The sequence below is a fragment of the Scardinius erythrophthalmus genome (genome assembly GCF_964197995.2).
Source record: "Scardinius erythrophthalmus genome assembly, chromosome: 18".
In the NCBI taxonomy this organism is placed as follows: domain Eukaryota; kingdom Metazoa; phylum Chordata; class Actinopteri; order Cypriniformes; family Leuciscidae; genus Scardinius; species Scardinius erythrophthalmus.
The window spans coordinates 11381824-11401699 of NC_138238.1; the positions used below are offsets into that span (position 1 = coordinate 11381824).

General features: G+C 37.9%; 1 protein-coding gene across 2 annotated transcripts; it reads right to left on the reverse strand.

The window, feature by feature from the left end:
- Nucleotides 1-1047: 1047 nt before the first annotated feature.
- nrap (nebulin-related anchoring protein) lies at nt 1048-17518 on the reverse strand. 2 transcript variants are annotated; one of them, XM_081393100.1, is made up of 43 exons: nt 17312-17518; nt 17017-17111; nt 16756-16843; nt 15582-15686; nt 15366-15470; nt 15129-15233; nt 14684-14791; nt 14490-14594; nt 14299-14406; nt 14109-14216; nt 13902-14009; nt 13551-13667; nt 12927-13031; nt 12694-12801; nt 12475-12588; nt 12187-12285; nt 11988-12092; nt 11779-11886; nt 11591-11698; nt 11262-11459; nt 11052-11156; nt 10820-10918; nt 10621-10725; nt 10406-10513; nt 9981-10292; nt 9792-9896; nt 8910-9008; nt 7498-7602; nt 7288-7395; nt 7094-7207; nt 6800-6997; nt 6601-6705; nt 6298-6396; nt 6107-6211; nt 5819-5926; nt 5317-5628; nt 5083-5187; nt 4540-4638; nt 4351-4455; nt 3400-3507; nt 2982-3293; nt 2625-2777; nt 1048-1898 (listed from the first exon to the last, which is right to left on the reverse strand). In XM_081393100.1, the coding sequence occupies exons 1-43, from the start codon at nt 17381-17383 to the stop codon at nt 1551-1553; spliced, it is 5586 nt and encodes a 1861-aa protein (XP_081249226.1). In that variant the 5' UTR covers nt 17384-17518; the 3' UTR covers nt 1048-1550. The 2 variants fall into 2 exon arrangements, with proteins under 2 accessions (XP_081249226.1, XP_081249225.1); XM_081393099.1 differs by having other exon boundaries at nt 15366-15473.
- Between the last annotated feature and the right edge of the window lie 2358 nt (nt 17519-19876).

Sequence of the window (19876 nt, forward strand, 5' to 3'; positions counted from 1 at the left end):
TCACTATTAAAGATCCAGTGAGATGTATAAAGAAACTTGGGTGACAAGGGGTTTGCTGGACACCAAATTAAACAAGGCGGAATGATGACTGCACACATTCAGTAGATGATTTTACTACCACTTTGACCACAAACCCACTGACTCACTGGCAGTTCTTGTCTCTAGGAAAAATGGTCACATTACTCAAAGCTTTCTTTAGAGATGTCAGGCTCTCCTCTTTCCTCAGCAGTGAACTTTGTCTGAGGGGATGCTGCTTTTTCTTTGATTTTTGCTTTTTCCTTTTTCTTTCTTTAAAACACTTGACGCGACATTTCTGCTTTTATATGCATGCAAAATGTGCACTAATCGCAAAAATTGTCATTATTAGTCATCCTTTGTGTCTATCCTATCACCACTCTTGAGGAATCACTGTTAGAAAGATGCGTTTAGAAAACCCAGCTGTTCTAATCCTATAGATATATTGTATGAATATGATTACTATATAATAGTGCTTGAAGTTAAAGTAAACATGCATCATGTATTAACCAGAAAACTGTTTTTATTCCATATGCTATAATGCAGAATTTGAAGCGAATAGGCCTATTTTTTTCTTTTGAGAGTTTTTCCACCGATTCCCGTAAACAATTCCAATAGTCCAATGCCCAGAACTCATCTGTGAACTCGCATCAGCCTTCACAAGTGTTCTCATGGACTAACCATCACCAGTTCCTTCACAACAGTTGTTCAGCACCTCTGCTTTAGGCATTATGGGTCAACACTTGCATTGGAAAAGCAAGAAAATAAACATGATTTATTTGCTTAAACTGATTTTCATTATGTCCCAGCAATATCAGTGAGGCCCCGCTGAGCAGTTCCCCCAAACTGCCAGGAGGAATACCGTTATTTTACAGCTTTTACAGTGATCCATCCATCCATCTATCATTAAACAGAGAAGTCCTTCCTCAAACAAAAGTCTATAACAAGACTATCAACTATCAACACAATAAAACTGTCTGTGACTGCCCTCTAGTGCTCAAGATTGTTAAAAAGGTGAGATGTTTTATGAAGGACATTTGAAACAAAAACTTTTATTATTATTATCATGTGTCTTAATTCACACTTAAAATTCTGAGTTGTGGGGCTTTCTCATAAAGCGCAACTTGATAGACATACAATATATCCAATATATCAAACATAACGTATTACTTACTATCAAATCCACAAGAGGTACATGGATCTTACTCTTAAACAATGTGAGGGCACTTCTCCAAAATCACGCTCACCCTTATTCTTAACATACATTGTCCATACATGCAGCTTTGTTTGATATATTTTCGTAACAATAACTACAATCACCTTCATTAAACCATAGTAAAAAGAAAACCAACCATGATTTTCATTGTTTACAGTCTGCACGCACTTTAACCATCTTCAAGTTCACTTTCCACTTATAGCTTTCATCTAAATATCCCTCATTTATGAATCAATTAAAAATACAACCAGAGAACACCAGGATCTACATGATGTTCATAAATTAGATAAAAAATAAAAAGGAAGACACTAATGACAGATTACATTGTTCCTGACTTTGCAGCAGCCTGATCTGTGATGGCCTGGTTTTCAATCATCTGTCTTGCGGTGGATTCATCAGCATGAGACTGGCTCATAATGGATTGTTTCTTGGAGGACTGGTTGGTGATAGACTGACTTGTGGTTGAATGGGAAGCAACAGACTGTGACGTGATGGATTTTGTGGTCTTGGCCTGCTTGAATGTGGTGTGAATAGTCTTCTTCCTCTTGACGTGGAGGATCTCCATAGCATCAGGATTGACTCCTGGCTCCTGGAACTCCTTTGTGGTCTCCGTCTGCTCTGTGGTGGATTGCTGTTGCTCCTGGAACTCCTGCTGTCTCTTGAGCATCTGAGACAGAAGAAAATGATCAAATGCATTATGGGGAGAGGAAATAGAGTCAAGTTGGTAATGTGGTAAAAATTTTAAAAGCATGACAACTGCTCTGTTCCAAAACCTAGTGCGCTGTCATTTGAAGGCGCACTCCCGATTTGAAGACCATAGCTAAAACTAAATATGCCTCCAAAGATACCTTGTTTTAGCCAAATTCTAAAGCAGTATCCCATAATACACTACGACAACCTCAGTATCCAAGATGATGGGTGAGCTAAGAGAAATTCTTTTTTTATAAATAAACGTTTAAAGTCCACATTAAATGAAATTTTATCTATTTTATTGAACAAAAAATGTTTTAATCTTCTCTCAGGTGATGTATGCAGGACTTTTCCAATAATTTAGTCCACTTAAACCCCACCCCTGAAAGCTTGTGTTCATCTGCCTCCATGAATGTCGCTACTTAAGTTTCACTACGGCTTAAATTTAATTAAATACTAAATGTGTTTACTAAGTATTGTACTATTAGGTTACCAACATGCTAACATCCTAACTCTATTGAAATCAATTCACAGTCACATCATCAGTGCTATTTGTTTAGCTTGTGCTCCAAAACGATCACTTATGAGGTTTCATGATGCTTAGGATGCAGACAAAGCAGCTCACTAGGGTTTGAAACAGAGCAAATGATCCTATTCAGATATCTTCAGATAAGTAATACTGTGATGTAGAGTTCTGTCTCACCATTAGATGCTGATACTGGGCGATAGCCTCATCAGTGGTCACTCCTTCAGCAAGGCCCAGTTCTGCGGCACGGCGGGCCATTTCTACCTTATGAGAGCCTGGTGGGGTCCAGCCCACACCTTTAATCCAGTTCAGATCTGATTTGTAGTTGACCTGCAACCACAGAGTCAGGACCATTAAACTTGCTACACGAGGACAACTATAAGAACAAACTTTTGGCATATATTGCTACCAAGTCACTGCAAGTTCATATTTTCACATGCGTAGTGTCTCATGTCAACCACATGTCATCAGAGACATTGGCATACAATGGCATCAATCCAGTTCTTCACAACATTTAATAATCCCAAAACTCACATCGCTCTGCAGCTGGTAGGCTTGTTTAGCGTGTTTGACGTTGAGCTGATTAGAATCACAGGTGTAGTCATGGAGATGCTGGCGATAGTTGACATTGCTGAGCTGAGCCTGGCTCTTCTTAGCATGCTGGAAATCAGGCTGGTCGGCATGGATCTTAAACTGAGAGCGTGTCTCCTGGGACTGCTTCTTGTACAAGTTGTTGCTCTGGAGCTTCCCTACAGCCAATGAGTGTTTCATCTTGGGGTCATCCTCAACGCTGAGAAGGCCCACCTGATGGCCCTTATCTTTGACAAATGCCTCCTTATAGCGGAACTGAGAAGCAATGGTACAATATATGTTAAATTAAAATTCTGAAGTTGGGTTTTACTTAATGAAATAGTACACAATTTGGCTGATAAACATTTTGATTATAACTTACATCACTAGCGATTTCTCTAGATGCCTTGGCTGTCTGAAAGGGAATGGCGTCCAACCTGAAGTCATAACCTGCAGACTTCACCTGCTCACCTGATGTTTTATACACTTTCTGCAAAGTGAAAGAGAAAAAAAGAGCATAGACAATATTAAAGCATGTACACTATCATTCAAATGTTCAAAATCTTTTTTTAATGTAATCTCATGCTCATCAAGGCTGCATTTATTTTATCAAAAGTACAGTAAAAATTTGATATTGTGAAATATTATTACAAATTAAAACTGTTTTCTATTTTAATATATTTTAAAATGTAAATTATTCCTGTGGTGATAAAAAGCTGAATTTTCAGCATCATTACTCCAGTCTTCAGCATCACATGATTCTTTCAGAAATCAGTCGAATAAGCTGATTTACTGCTCAAGAAACATTTATTATTATTATCGATGTTGAAAACAGTTGTTTTGCTTAATATTTTTGTGGAAACCATGATATACTACAATTCAAAAGTTTGGAGTTTAATTTTTTATAATATTTTTGTTCAGCAAGGACACATTCTTTTAATAAAATATGGCAGTATACACTTTTTTTTTTATTACAAAATACTTTTTTTCTATTCATCAAAAATACTGGGAAATCTTGGTTTCCACAAAAATATTATGCAGCAAAAACTTTTTTTAAACTTTTTAAAATTGATAATAATAATAATAAACGTTTCTTGAGCACCAAATCAGCATATTAGAATGATTTCTGAAGGATCGTGTGACACTGAAGACCGAAGTAATGATGCTGAAACTTCAAGCGTTACCATCACAAGAATAAATTATATTTAAAAATAATATCAATATTTCACATTAATACTGTTTTACTGTATTTTTGATCAAATAAATGCAGCCTTGGTGAGCATTAGAGACTTCTTTCAGAGATACTGAGATATCTCTAACAAGAGACCCTTACATTGCTAATTTGCTGAGCATTGATCTTTGCTCTGATGAAGTCAGGATGATCAGAGTGTAATGTGTATTTGTGCATAGAATCAGAGTCTCCAGACTTGTACATCCTCTGAAACAGGATAAAAGTCGTGTTATTCACTTCACAATCACTGTCTCCACACACATTGAAATAAGCATGCTGGATGAAGCTTACCTCACTACACTGCATGTAGCTGTTCTTTGCATGGATGATATCTGGTGAATCAGCAATTTGAGTGAACTTCAGACTGTCAGGATGTTGACGGTACTTCTTCTACAGAGGGTAACGATGAAGAAAAGCATTTATTATTAACTGTGATTTTATCAAAGTATGCTGGCAAAATTACGAATATAAACATGAAACCCCACTCGCAACCCATTTTATTTCTGTTTTCATTTCAATAATATGTGTGAAGCAGGGTTTTTAAAAGAAAACAAAATCATTGATAATTGATTGTGAAAAGTGGGTATTCCATATCAGAATGTCTCCAAATCTAAAATAGTTCAATAGCAGTTCTGCTATTAGTTAAATATACCCAATAACCTGTTTGATGTCTGGCCTTACGGATGTCAGCATAAAAGTGAAGATGGTTGAGTAAGAGCAAGTTAGGTTACAGGGGCATTGTGCATGGGTGATTAATTCACCATAAGACCAGGAAATTGCGTTAAGAAAGTAAATAGGGTAATTTGATTTCATGTTGAATTGAGTGCAACTTACATCACTAATGAGCTCTCCGGCTTTCTTTGCAGACTCCATCTGGGGTGCGCCTGCTGCATCCCAGGCCACTCCCTTCATGAAGTTCAGATCTGATTTGTATACATTCTTTGAAAAGACAAAGAAGACGAGATTTTAATGATTGTATTGAGATGCTTTGCCCTGTCACTCCTTTATGGTATTAATCCAAAACTAAAGATCAGGATCTTAATCTTTTATGGCCTTACTCATTCTCACCTGGCTCTGCAGGTCATATGCCTTTTTGGCCCACTGCACCTTTATATCATCAGGTAGGACTGTGTAAGAGTGGATGCGAGTCTTGTAATCCTGGTCGCTGGCTAAGGCCTGGGCTTTCTTGGCTTGAACCAAGTTCACCATGTCCAGAGGCAGCTGATACTGGCCGCTGGTGGACACAGCGTCTTTGCGATAATGCTGGTCACTGTGCAGACGACCCATCTCCATGCAATGCATGAGGTGCGAGTCCTCAAGAAGGCTACGAGCTCCGATGTGCTTGCCCTTCTCCAATACATGGCTGTGCTTGTATTGAACCTATCAAGGCAAAGGAGGTGAATTATGTTCAACTGGATGAACATAATGCATATGGATGAATATGTACATCTAGAATATGCTGTTTAGCACAAACTTGGCGGCATGATTGCTTATGTATATATAAATGCATGAGTTTATCAGAGCTGTTTTTGCCCATAAATGTGTATACATTTAGAGAGTGTAATCTTACATCACTAGCAATGCTGGTGGATGCTTTTGCAGCCTGGAAGGGGATATCCTTCATGGTGAGTTTATAACCCTGAGCTCTTAGCACATTCCATGACTCCTTGTACTTAACCTGAAATAAAACAGAAAATGTCAAAACTTTTGTCTTTATGGTCTTGCATGCAAGTTCATTTGAATACATTCCTCTTTAGAATATCTTTAAAGTGAGCTATAAACTTCGGTTAAGAATAGTGGATTTTATGATGTAGCAATATCCATAAACTCAAAAATAGAGTTGGAAGGCTCATCTTACATCACTGAAGTTAGCAGCGTTAATCTTGGCCTGGGTGATTTCAGGTCGCTCAGCAGTAATGGTGTAGTTGTGCTTGAAGTTCTCTCCCTTTTCTTTGTACAAGCGCTAAATAATATCAGACCACAAGACATTATAATCCCTCTTTCACTTCAAATCACAAAACACAGAGACAATATTGCATGTCCTCCTACCTCATTATTGATCTTGCTACTAGTCTGTGCATGCACAATATCTGGAGAGTCCGTGACAGATGTGTGTTTAAAAGAGTAGGGTTGTTGGCGATACTTTTTCTGTTAGGCAGCAGAAATAAATACATTTATAATGTGACTTTAAAATACATATACTACTGTTCAAAAGTTTGGAGATTGTTATAAACAATTGTTATAAAAGTTTTAATTTCATTAAAAGAAAATCTAAATGACCCCAAACTTTTGAACAGCAGTGCAGATTGTCATGCTGGATCAAAGTGTTGAAATTTAAATAGCCATTCATACCTCACTGATTAGATCTGTGGCCCGTTTGGATCCTTCAATCTGTAAGGCACCGGTGGCAATCCAGGCCGCACCACGAAGGTAGTTCAGATCAGAGCGGTAGAGTTTCTGTTGTATAAACACAGTACAGTATGTTCAAGAGCACTCTCTTTCATGAGTATTGGTAACCATACTAGTGGAAATGCATTGAATAAGACATTACCTCACTCTGCAGTTCATATGCTCTCTTGGCAGCCTGCACTTTGAGGTCATCCGGCAGTGTTGTGTACTTGTGTAATGTAAGTCTGTAGTCCTGATCACTGATCAGAGACTGAGCATTCTTAGCATGGAGCACGTCTAACATATCCATTGGTAGATGGAACTGAGAATGCGACTTAGAAGAGTCTTTTTTGTATTTGAGCTAAGGAGAGAGAAAGTTGATCAATTGCTTGAGCATGACCTCTCAAACTCACATTCATGGTACTTCATTTGGTTGTCTCCTTGCTGGAATACTCACATCACTTTGTATATTTGTGGCATGCACAGAGTGAGCAATGTTTATGTCATCCTGTAGTCCCTTTAGCCCAATCATCTTCCCTTTTGTCTTCTCAAACTGTGCCTTGTACTTTTGCTGGAGGTAAACATTTTATACAGTTAGATAAACGGACAACAGAAACTGTAGTTCATCCTTATTGTGTACAAAATACTCACATCACTGAGGATTTCTGCAGACGATTTGGCTGCTTGGAATGGAATAGCATCCAAGCGCAACTTGTAGCCACCATCTTTAATCTTTGTCCAGGACTCTTTGTAACGTGACTATGTAAAAAATAATTCTACTTAATGTGGAAATTCAATTGTTTGTGCATGTTTTTAATAGCTACAGAAACAGAAACAGCAGTGTGTGTAATGGATTCTCACCTCACTGATGTTCATGGCATTGATCTTAGCCTGCACATGCTCTGGAATATCTCCAATCAATGTGTACTTGTGCATTTCATTCTCTCCTTTCTTTCTGTATAATCTCTGTTGACATGAAGATCACATACATCAGGGCCTGAATTTCATTTTGGAAAATGGGGGGGAAATCCCCCCTTAGGTGATTCTTATGGGGGGGAATTTTTAATTTGAGGGGGGAGTTTAGACTTTTTTTTTAATTACATTTATCTCGCCTAAATGTATGCTTAGCCTACTCATTGCATTTTTACAATGGGGTCATTTTGTTCTTAAGAATTTACACAACTCAAGGAAGCTTGATTTCAATCTTTGAATTAAATTGAAAAAAGTAGCACAAATAAATACAATAGAATAAAGATATCAATAAAGAGAAATAAAGAGAAAAGTTTTTGCTTAGGTCTAAAACTAGTAGGCTATTCAGAAATACTACAGAGACTGAATAAAGTAGCCTAATCAAATGTAAAATAACACTGGGTAGTATTTTAGTCCTGACTAAATTAAATTCATAGGCTATTAATCCTGATTCCTTAAAATGAAAGCTATGTTTTGTTGTTTTGACAAACAAATTAATGACAGACACATATGGCTGCTGTCCCTTTAAGAGCTAGTGCACGGATCCTGTTTTCATTATACGGTCACGTGCGATTTATGCTTATTTAAGACATAACCGACTGTGTTTAGATTAGAGGATACTCTCCAAGACCGAAATTGACATCATTTTCTTATGTTTTTGACTGTTAAAGCGATTTATAATCCACGAAAAATAACTTTTGTTACCCGCGAGCTGTTTGTGAGGCTGCTTTACTCTATGTATGTGTGCAGAGAAAAAAGCATCTCTCAGACAGCGCGCAAGTACCGAAGAGTTTAAAATCGCGTGACTGTTTAAACTGGTGAGACTTGAAAAGACGTGCAAATGGTAAACTTTAGTTACTCGTGATGCAATGCTGGCCCGATCGACTCCCGAAACGCGAGAGTGTATTTCCGCCGCCTGCTGCGCGCTTAACGATTGCATTGTGCAACCCATTTTGAGAGACGCGAGATAGAAGACGCAGCGCCGCTGAATCACTCACGCTGTTTGTGAAATTGCGTCTCGCAGACAGTTTTAAAATGACTGATTTGATTTTCCATCTGCGTGGATTAATTTACTAATACAACCTGAACCTACATGCTAAAGTGAATCAATGTTTGCGGGAATTTCCCGCATTATAAATGGGAGACCTGCGGGAATGATAAAAAATATGCGCAATACCCGCAATCCCGCACCGAAATTCAAGCCCTGTACATGACGAAAAAATGCAACATTTTCTCCTCTCTTTTAACAATTGTCACAGAATTCAATTCATAGATTCAAATACTGATTCATAGAAAAGACGTACATCAAGAACCAGTTTGCTGCTGATTTTGGCCTGGACCATCTCTGGTGTATCCTCCACACTGGTGTACTTCAGAGCGCTCACATTCTGTCTGTATTTTTTCTGGAACATATACAGGTCATGGCAAAGATTTATATTGACTTTCAGTGCTGGGAGATAATGTGTTTTAAATTTATTGTCTGAACTGTCTCTTGGGTGTACAGCCCTCAAGGTCTTTCATTTCAAGGACGATTTGCTTCAGTCATTTCATAATAGCTTTTAACACATGCATAATTTAAGTGTTAACCCCTAAGCATATGCTTTTTTATCATAGCTGAGTTTGACATCTATACTCAAAGTAAGTGCATCTAATAATAGTCATGGAGGAGCCTAACAGCAGCACTTAAAATCATAATGTTTCTCTGCTGTACATTTTTCAAAGTCTTAAAACCTTCAGTTTATTCCCAGGTTAACATTTAAACAAAAATATTATTTAGTAAATTAGTATATAAAATAACTTCTTTAGTAAAATACTCAACCACATGTTTTAGTTGAAGATATATGCCTATATTTAATATAGTTCTCAGCCATGTTTGCTGAGACAAGGGTTCTTATTAATAAACTATACAAAGTGCTAATGAACCGAGCACTTTGTATAGTTTAGCAGATATATTCTCTGCTAAATATAACCCCAGCCATTAACCTATTGCTTAAGCTACTCGCTATGCAAGCATTACATAACTATTCTCCAAGCGGTACTCCACTTTACATTTTATTGGAGAGTACTGCAGATGACCTAGGAATCTAGTGACTCACTTAAGTTATTTGAATTTAAGATCTGTAAGAAGAAAAACTATGACATTTAGTGTGTATGGTTGGTCACGTTCATGAGAGGCTTATCTGTACCTCGCTGGCTAAATCTGTAGCTTTTCTGGCCTGTTGTATATCAAGTGATCCAGTGGTCTCCCATCCAACCCCTTTCATCCAGTTCAGGTCAGAGCGATACTTTTTCTGTGAAGAAAACAAAGTTTTGTTGCATTTAGCTTTACATGTCATTGCCTTTACAAGCCATTCAATTGAATGCTGGGCTCTTACATCACTCTGTTGGCCATATGCTTTCTTGGCCCATTCCAGTTTCATATCACTGGGCAGGAGGGTGTATTTGTGTAAGAAGGTTTTGTAGTTTTGTTCAGTGGCTAGTTCCTGGGCTTTCTTGGCATGGGTGAGGGTCATCATATCGAGTAAGGAACTGTATTTGGTCTTGGTGTCTTCATACTCTTTCTTGTAGTTGAGGTCACTCTGGAGTTTGGTGGCCTGGGCCGAATGGGCCATCTGAGAATCACCTGACACAGTCTTCACACCAATCATCTTCCCTTTTGTCATCTCATATTCTTGCTTGTACTTCACCTACATAAATGGAATATCGGGAGATTAGACTATAAGTCACGATACTTAAGATTCCAGTGTCTAGTTAAGTGCCAAGTGAGTCATGTGTATCAGTAGAGTGTTTGGTCACTCACATCACTGGCGAGATCTCTTGTTGTTTTGGCTGCAAGAATGGAAAGCGTGTCCAGGCCTAGCTCAAAACCCTTCTCTCTCTGCTCTTCCCAAATACCCTTATATGTTTTCTGAAAATTACCAATGTGACATTGATTAAAAGCAGGCGGTGGGTTGTTAGTTTGTGTGCAGGTTATTGGTGCAACATAAGTACAGTTTCATGTGATTCATTTCATACCCCACTGAGAAGCTTTGCATTAGCTTTGGCTTGCTTGAAGAGAGGCTCATCTTTGCTCATAGTGTACTGGTGCATTGTCTGCTCAGTGCCCGCCTTGTACGTCAGCTGAGGATGAGAAAACACCAACCAATCTCAGATAGGACTCCAGTTAAATGTCCACTGAGGAGATACATATTCAATCAGATTGATCTTATCTTACGCCACTCTGTAGTTCCTGGCTCTTCTTGGCATGTATGATGGAAGGAGTGTCTGCCACTTGTGTGAATTTCACACCGTCCACCTTCTGCCGATAATTTTTCTGTATAGAGGTGAAAAATGTAGCAGGATGAATTTACCAGGATGTTTTTTTACTGTTAAAAAGCCTAGGGAAATACTTCTGACTGGCTATGCGAGTCTAAACAGTATGGAATACACATTTTGTAATGACCAACCTCACTGAGTAGTTCTCCTGCCTTCTTGGCTTGTTCCACATCCAGGCAGCCATCAGCCTCCCATCCGACTCCTTTCATCCAGGTCAGGTCTGATCGGTACTTGTTCTAAAAGAGCCAAAACAAATATCCATTTAGCATGCATAAATGAATGCCCATTATCTGTATCATTCTACTCTGTTCTTGCATATAGACACGCTTTCGTCTTCTTACATCACTCTGCAGTTGGTAAGCTTTCTTAGCTTGCTGCACTTTCATGTCATCAGGCAGGACGGTGTAATCGTGTAACTTCGTCCTGTAGTCCAGATCACTCGCCAGGGCCTGAGCCTTTTTAGCATGACTCAGATTCACCATGTCCAAAGGAAGGTGGAACTTGGATTGAGTCTCCTTAGAACCCTTTTTATAAGCGACCTATAGCACAGAAATTGTATTGTTTTTTTGTTTAGGCTATAGTATTTGAAGAATCTTAGATTGAGCACTCATGTTAATGGGAAAAATACAGTTTTGTTTAACTTAACCTGAATTTGGCTACTCAGATTTACCTCGCTGCTAAGCTTGGCCACCTGAAGGGAGTGCAGTGTTTTAGAGTCACTCACATCCATTCCAATGGCTTTGTCCTTGTTTTTTGTATATGACTCCTTATACTTGATCTGTACGGCCCAAGAAATCAAATCAATCCAAGAAAACAAATTTGAATTTTACATTTAAATACTGAACATTTGATTCTTACATCACTAGCCAGGTCTCGAGAGGCTTTGGCAGCTTTGAGTGTCAGAGTATCCAGGCCGATATCACATGCTTTGGATTTGTTCTTCTCCCAGTTTTCTTTGTATTTGATCTGTGAACGTGCAGAAAGAAAGTGCTTAACACTGGTAAACTATTAATATATGGATGACAAACAATGTGCCAAGGCTCTGGAATGTGTGAGCATAGCCTTACATCACTGACAAGTTCTGCATTGGCTTTTGCCTTCTTAAGTTCTGGTGTATCTTGAGATAATGTATACTGTGTCTTTGTCTTCTCATAGTTGGCTTTGTAGTTCAGCTTTAATGAGAGAGAGATTATATGTGAGGCTTACTGTAGATATGTTGTATTAAATTGACTTAAACACTCAATGAAAAGGACAATTGATGCTTACATTGCTAAGCTGATGAGCATTGATTCTGGCTTGCACAATTTCAGGAGTGTCCGTAACCTGGCTGAATTTCAGCTTGTCGATATGTTGTCTATAGTTTTTCTGAGTGGGAGAAAAAGGACATCCATTTAGATTAGCTTGCATGTTTACAAGCGTAAAGAAGATCATTTGTAAGGCTAACACAGCACTGTTCAAGCAATTAAGGTTGGCATTATTACTGAATGACAAATTCTATACACTCTTAACACAGGAGGTTTGAGTTTATAGCAGCAACAAGAATGACAGACTTACATCTTTGAGCGGCTCCAGTTTTTTCTGTGACTGATAGGATGGGGTGATGGTGGCTGGATAGTTGTACTCACCCTGCACATTCTTCTCCTGCTCATATTCTGATTTGTAGGAAATCTGAAATCAAATGGTATTAGAGAATTTGTAAGCACACTACTCTATGCCTGGTAATAAAACAAAATAGGAGAGATATTATGTTCAGAAAAATATTTTTTTTCTTACATCACTGGCAAGCTTTCTGACGCTCATGGCATGCATGGTCTGTTTGTCGATGCCACCCCCCTCATAGTGCCCCTTCATGTGATTGGTGTAATTCTCTTTGTATTTATTCTGCAAACACAGAGTGAATGAGCTTGCATATGACTGCACAAAAGTTCCCAGAACAGCAACACCTTAAATATAGAATATGCAGTCATTCTTTGGGCTAGCAGTCACATTATTGATGAGGCACTCACATCACTGGTATACTTGGCAATCTTTGACACATTCTTGAACTGTGGCGTCTCACAGTAGTTGATGCTGTGGCCTTTTGTGTTCTCAAGGTCCTTCTTATATTCAACCTGTATAATGGGAGGATGTCTGGGTCACATAGGCAATTTTAAGTCTCTATCACAGAAAACCATGTGTCCTTTTGACATTTGCTTGTAAATCAGGGTAGGATGGTATCATCAGGCATACACTGTGGCATGCAGAAATATCTACTGGTCGAGTGAGAGGGTCAAAATTAGAATGATGATGTGGCCCCTGGGCTTGCGCGTTCTCTTTGTTTGTGTCTGTGGGTGGCTGGGCTCAACAGGAGGACTCATGGGATGTGGGGAATGCAGGTGTGGAGACATTATGTCTGGCTAAGCCGATGACAGATGAGTTCGCTTATCCTCTCTTTCTCTTTTAGCACTTGTGCATCCTAAAATGCCTCAGAAGGCCATGTTACAAATCTACAGCTAACTAATCAAGGCTTTTTCTAAATATTTGTAACTGGAGATAGTAAATGTCTATTCAAATTAGAATGCCCTCCATCTATTCTCCTGTACCTCTTCTCAACATATTTAAGCAATTGACCAAGGGCATATGTCACTCACCTCGCTCATAAGCTTGTTGATCTTGCGTGCACTCATCAGAGTCAGGTTGTCCTCGGTGTTTAAAGTGTGGTATGCAGAAGATCCCTTCATCTTCTTCAAATCCTTCTTGTATTTCAGCTGCAGGTTAAAAATGGAGAGAGAGGGGTAAGGAAGGTGTTCAAACACAACAATACCAGAAAGAGCTCAATCTACTCTACAGGATGCTTGTATTCATCTGTCAGGATGAATTCCTGTGACATGAGAGAACATACACAATCAGTCATTTAGACTAGTCAGTATGTCTAAATATGTCCTTTTGATGCCTCTAGAGTGACATACATGACAGACCACTTCAGGAGTGGTGATACTCACATCACTGGCCATGTCATGGGCTCTCTTGGCCATCTGGTATCCAGGGGTAATCATAGCGGGGAAGCTGCCCTTGCCCTTTTGCTGTTCATATTCCTCAGTATAGGCATGCTAAAGGAATTAGAGACGTTTAGTATAACCATGTGCAATGATGTAACCACATAGGATGTAAACCAAAGGTACTGTATGTGCAAAAGAGCATTGTGTCACCTGACTGAAGTTTTCTGCATTCTCTCTGGCCAAAGCAAATTCCACAGCCCCGGCTTCAGTGCTGGCCTTGCCCTTAATCTCCTGCTCATATTTCTGTTGATATTTCACCTGCACGAAAACAACACTGATTTTACATCTATCACGCACATGCAGCTGGCATTTCCATGCTATCGCACACTTGGAAACTTACTTTGCTGGCCATCTCGCCTGCTTTTTTGGCCACCTGGTATCCAGGAGTGAAATGGGCAGGAAAACTGCCTTTGCCCCTCTGCTGTTCATAGCCTTCAGTGTAGACATACTGTTTTCATGGAAGGAGACACAAAATGAGGATATATGAAGAGTATTCAGCCACAAAGAAATTTCAAGATTCTATTCACTTACATCACTGACGATCTTCCCTTGATTTTTAGCTAAAAGTACGTCAGGAGTATCCGTCACAGCGGTGTACTTTGACACTCGTTCTTCATGGCCTTTCTTATACTCCAACTAAATAAAAAAGCAAGGAATAAAAAACTCATACTGGACCTTGTAGGAAAGAAACTGCACTTTTTTTGCAACAGAACTGTTTTGCTTACATTGCTAGCCAGTGTATTGGCTTTCTTTGCCATTTCATATCCTGGAGTGATCATGGCTGGAAAACTTCCCTTTCCTTTAGATTGTTCATATTCTTCTGTGTATTTCACCTGTAAATCAACATAAAACATCACATCACAGATAAGAAACATTATTATAATATCACATAATTATCACATAAACAGGGGTAAGATTTGAACCTATGCATAAACTGAAATAAACATACTAAAATGTTTTTTTAGCTACACTTACAATATGTTATATTACAATATAATTAGTTTGGATTTGATCAACCGTCATTAGAAATATGACAAGAATTTGCTATACCACAGTTTGCTATGAGAGAATACTATACCAAGCTCACAAAAATGTTTTAAAGATTCTTGAATTCTTAAAACCTTGCATGCCATTTCAGTGTCAAAGGTCACTTTGGAAATTTGTCCTTACATCACTGGCCAATGAGACTCCAGTCTTGGCATGTATCACCTCAGGTGTGTCTGCTACAGAGGTAAACTGCGTCACACGCGCTTCATGGCCTCGTTTGTATTCCACCTGCAGCCCAAATTACCATGTCAGGTCACTTTTTTTTTTAATACATCATCATTATTTATCCATTTATTGATGCAGGATAATAGCGTCATTTATCAAAGCATTTGCCCTTTGTGTCTGAATCAGACCACTCACGTCACTAATGGTCTTCTGAGCCTGGGTCACACGTACGATTTCCTGGCTGGTAACGCTGCCTGAGTAAAATGACTGTTGGCCCACAAATTCAGTTTGGTAACCTTGCTGCTTTTAGAAAGATTAGAAACCAGTCACATGTTAAAGTCCATGGCTAAACTTAAACTTAATGGATTTCTGTTCCTACAGTCTATATTTTTTTAGCAGGGGGTTACTCACCTGACTGGCAAGCTGGCTGGCCGCACGAGCTTGCTCGATTTCTTTTGATCTCATGTCATAGTGAAAAGTGGACATAAAACGCTCCCCTTCTTCTCTATATCTATTCTAAAAAACCAGAGGGATGTAAACATGGAGCTGTCAGTGAGCTTCCTATAAGCACAAGCAAAGTCATATTCAAAGATATGCAACGTCAGTGGGTCTAGTTGGTCTTGTTCTACACTGTCTTTTCATCATTTTCTGGTGATGAAATGAAATTATACATGTGAAATGGAAGTATGGCGGTTTGCAATTTGTCACTCTGAAGACCATCATCGCAGAGCCCAGTGACAGACAGGGGCAGCTGGGGATCCCACAGAGAGAGATATAGAAAAAGAGAGGGAGCCAGAAAGGAAGAGAGGTGGGCTATATTCATGTGGTATAAATTTAAACAGCGAATACATAAAGAAGGCCAGAGAAGAGTATCATGTCACACCACAGAAATAACTGGAGAGATGCAGTTCTCATTCCAATCCTGTAGAGTCACCAGGGCCTTTGAGCTCTCCTAAAAACAACACTTTAACCCAACTCATATAGGGGGTATTACGAGCAAAATGACCCATATTCAATTCTTTAAATACCTTTTGCTTGTAAATCAGTGTAAGACCATATACACTGACCACCATTAGTTCAGCACCAGGCAGCCTAAAAAGCTATGTATGATTGTTTAAAATAACTTATATTTATTTATTTATTTATTTATCATTGATTTCATTTAAAAACTTTGCGCATACCTGTGTTTCAAAGCTGTTAATGAGCTTAAATATCTTTAAAGTCAAGTATTTTTAAAGTCTCCATAAGTAAACTAATAAAATAATTTCAAATCAGATCTTATTACACAATATTTTCATTTATTTGTTAAGAAGACGTGTTATAAGTGGGATAATGTACAGTCAACTGGTCATTATCGCAAAATAAATCACCATTATTTTGATAAAGATCAACTGACTGTACATTACGCCTTACTTAATATTTAATATATTCTATAAAGAAATACACCTCAATTTAACAGCATTACCTTATTTTTTTCGCTTGTACTCCCTCAAATAATTGTTCCCCAATGTTACAGATTAACAAAATATGACTGAATAAAGTTTGGTTGTGTTTTGTGTTGTCTGTGATGTAAACAAAGCCTCACCTCACTGGCTGCCACAGATTGCTTCTTGGCATTGATGTTGACTGGGGTCTCATAAACACTTGTAAAAGTGTTGTTCTTTGGATTATGCCTATGAGATATGAGAGACAAATAATTATATATTCAACACATGAAAGGGCCAAACTGTGCAAATTATGCCTTCAGCCAATGACGCAAAGAAAAATAATGCTGACTTATTGAAACACTGAGCCTTAATTGTTACAAAAAAATGAGATTCGAGCCAAAAATTACTCAAAGACTTACACTTGGCAGTATGGCCTTTTCTGATGGCTGACAAAATTATTGGCAGTCAGAACCATTTTACAGTCCTCACAGTGAAAACATGATTTGTGCCAATTCTGAAAGAGAAAAGAGGGATATTTCATGCAGAGCGTGAGAAAATGAAAAGAACTGAATACAATTCCTCCTTAAAATCTGTCCAAAGTAGTCTTGCTCACATCATAGAAAACATGGATAGACTTAACTTTAAAATACATTATCTCATTATGATAATCTATGGACTATCGTTTAAATTGAGACACACGTGGTAAAGCCTTACCTGACCGATAAGATTGATCTTCTCCGCTGGGTACACCACAAACCCACACCTGGCACACTTTTGAACATTCATAATTGTATCCAATTAAGCCGGCAACTCCAGAGAAATATAAAAACAACTTGTAAAAACAGTCAGTACAGGAAAGCGAGGCTTCCCAGACAGTCCCTTGTGCCCACTTCTGTCCTGTGTTAAACTTAGATCTGCTCTCTGACAGAGACCCTGTCTAGTAAATGTCAGTGGGTGCAGAGTTCCGCCCCTCTTTAGCTGTTGCCAGTCAGCTGACTGGTTGACCAGCTGTCAGTTACATTGAGAGATGTCACTGAATTGTGATCACGGTGTTGTTCTCTTTGAGTACATTAGTCAGAGCCTTCAGACATGCTCTAAATAGGTGAATGAAGTCACGGCTAGATTGGCCATTGCACATGTTATGAAATGCCTTATAGTTTCTAAAAGCATATCATGGCTTTCCGTCATTTTCTCAAATAAGATTGAATTGTTCATCCTGTTATATACTACATAACTTTAAGATGATTAAGCCGTTCTCAAAATATGGTGACAAACATGTCCACTGACAGTCATTACAAATATTTAAAATATAACAGAAATCCTGTATAAAATGCATCCTTCTATACTTTTATGAAATAATATAAAATGTTTAACTACATAATTTTGCACATTTCTACTCCACTGACATTTGCAGTTTGACAATTTTTACTAATTTTGTTGTTCCTATAGGTTAATTACTGCAAGTCGAAACAAAATTAATAATATAAATAACTGTTAAAGTTATAATATAAATTAGAATGTCTGTCCCTTTATTTCATGTCATTGGTGTTATAAATGTTTAAAAAAAAAGTATTCTGAAAATACAAAAAGTTATTTCCAAAGTCAAAGGTCAGAGGACGAAGAGGCTGTTCAAATGGGCACATGGCTATTTCTCAGAATGGGACAAAAAGGTATTTATTTATAATTTAATGGGGATAATGTATTGATTTTTAGTCTGGTAGATGATGTTGGTAACACTTTAGTTTAGGATATTAGTTTAGTATTTAGTTTAGGGTGTTGGCTGTTTATTACCTATAAAGCACATATTAATGCCTTATTCTGCATGACCATATTCTTCATTTTTAATCCTTCCCAATTCCTACTCAATATACCTAAACGTAACAACTACCTTACTAACTATTAATAAGCAGTAATTGGGAGTTTATTGAGACAAAGTCATAGTTAATAGTTAGTTAATAGTGAGAATTGGACCCTAATCTAAAGTGTGACCATGATGTTTGTTTTAAAATGAAATTGACAGCATTTAATGCTGAAGCATTTTATTCATCCTTCATGCGAATCTGTCACTTTCTGCATTTCTAAATAAAATAAACAAGTTGCCCCTAATGAATAGAGGGCTAATAGTGTCAACATATAGCCCTATTAGTAAATATTGGCCTCAACTTTTATGTTAGAAAACCTAATTGAATTTAGCCATTACCAATTAGCTATGTAAATGTAACCCTTGTAGCACATTTGCATATTAAATGTGAGAAGATTTATTTTTTAATAAGAAGGAAAACATAAACTTCAATGCCAAGTTCAGACCTATTGGCCTAGGCCAGTGATGCAAAATAATGCAGCTGGCATTTAATGAAAAACCTATGGGAGGGAATACCATAACAAGACAGCCCTGGGCCCATATGCAATTTATTTAAACGGGTCCCCTCGGTATTTATATGCAAACCCTGCACAGGCTACAGTAGGCCTACCAGATGCTACGCCACTGATTGGAAGAAGTAACTCACTCATAAGAGGCAAATAGATAGTGTGCAAAATGAGTGAATGTGTCGACATGAATAAATAAAATCAAGGTTTTATAAATTCATCGACATAAACGTAAATGTAGCCTATACAGAAATTTCCACTTGTTTAGTCTTTTGAGGCATTTCTTTCACTTTTTTTTTTAGATTGCAACCATACAATTTGTATCAGTTTTGTGGAAGAGTTTTCTGAACTTCAGTTCTGTTCGCTTATATGTGAGTGATCCAGTTGTCATTGGAATCTTATGCCCTGTCCAAATACCCACACTTACAGTCTTTGCACTTTACCGTCTACTTACATGTCGTATTTCCTGTATTTGGCCCAAGTGTTCAACTTTTGATTATCCGATGGGACACACTTATAGTGTTGCAAAAAAAATGCAAAAAAAGTGTTTACAGAGCTTTTTTTTAATTATTTTCAATACTTTGCATTTAAAAATAAACTTCCAAATGTCTGTGGTCGCTTTGTAACTAACAAGACAATTTTAAAATTGTGGTGCTTCTAATTAAGTGATAAAAAGCAGTTGCAAATGTTGTACAAAATACACATAGCCTACTCATCTTTGCACCAATAAAATGTGCAACACTTGCTGATATTATATATAATTTGGTAAGTTTTACTACCAAATTATATGTAATATATCTCATTAATTTAATTTACAGTGGAATGTTTTCCTCTACATCTCGCGATTTACTTACTTGATTTATATTTACATAATGCATGATGGGATACGCTTACAGCCTCGAATGCCGCTTC

What these genes read in the sequence shown, in the direction of transcription:
- nrap (XM_081393099.1), bottom strand. Translation starts at nt 17,383, where the DNA reads ATGAATGTTCAAAAGTGTGCCAGGTGTGGGTTTGTGGTGTACCCAGCG. An exon ending in AAGGGAAGATCGTCAGTGAT is followed by an intron (nt 14,407 to 14,489) that starts GTAAGTGAATAG and finishes CCATGAAAACAG; the next exon opens with TATGTCTACACTGAAGGCTA. An exon ending in TCAGAAAGCTTGCCAGTGAT is followed by an intron (nt 12,589 to 12,693) that starts GTAAGAAAAAAA and finishes ATTTGATTTCAG; the next exon opens with ATTTCCTACAAATCAGAATA.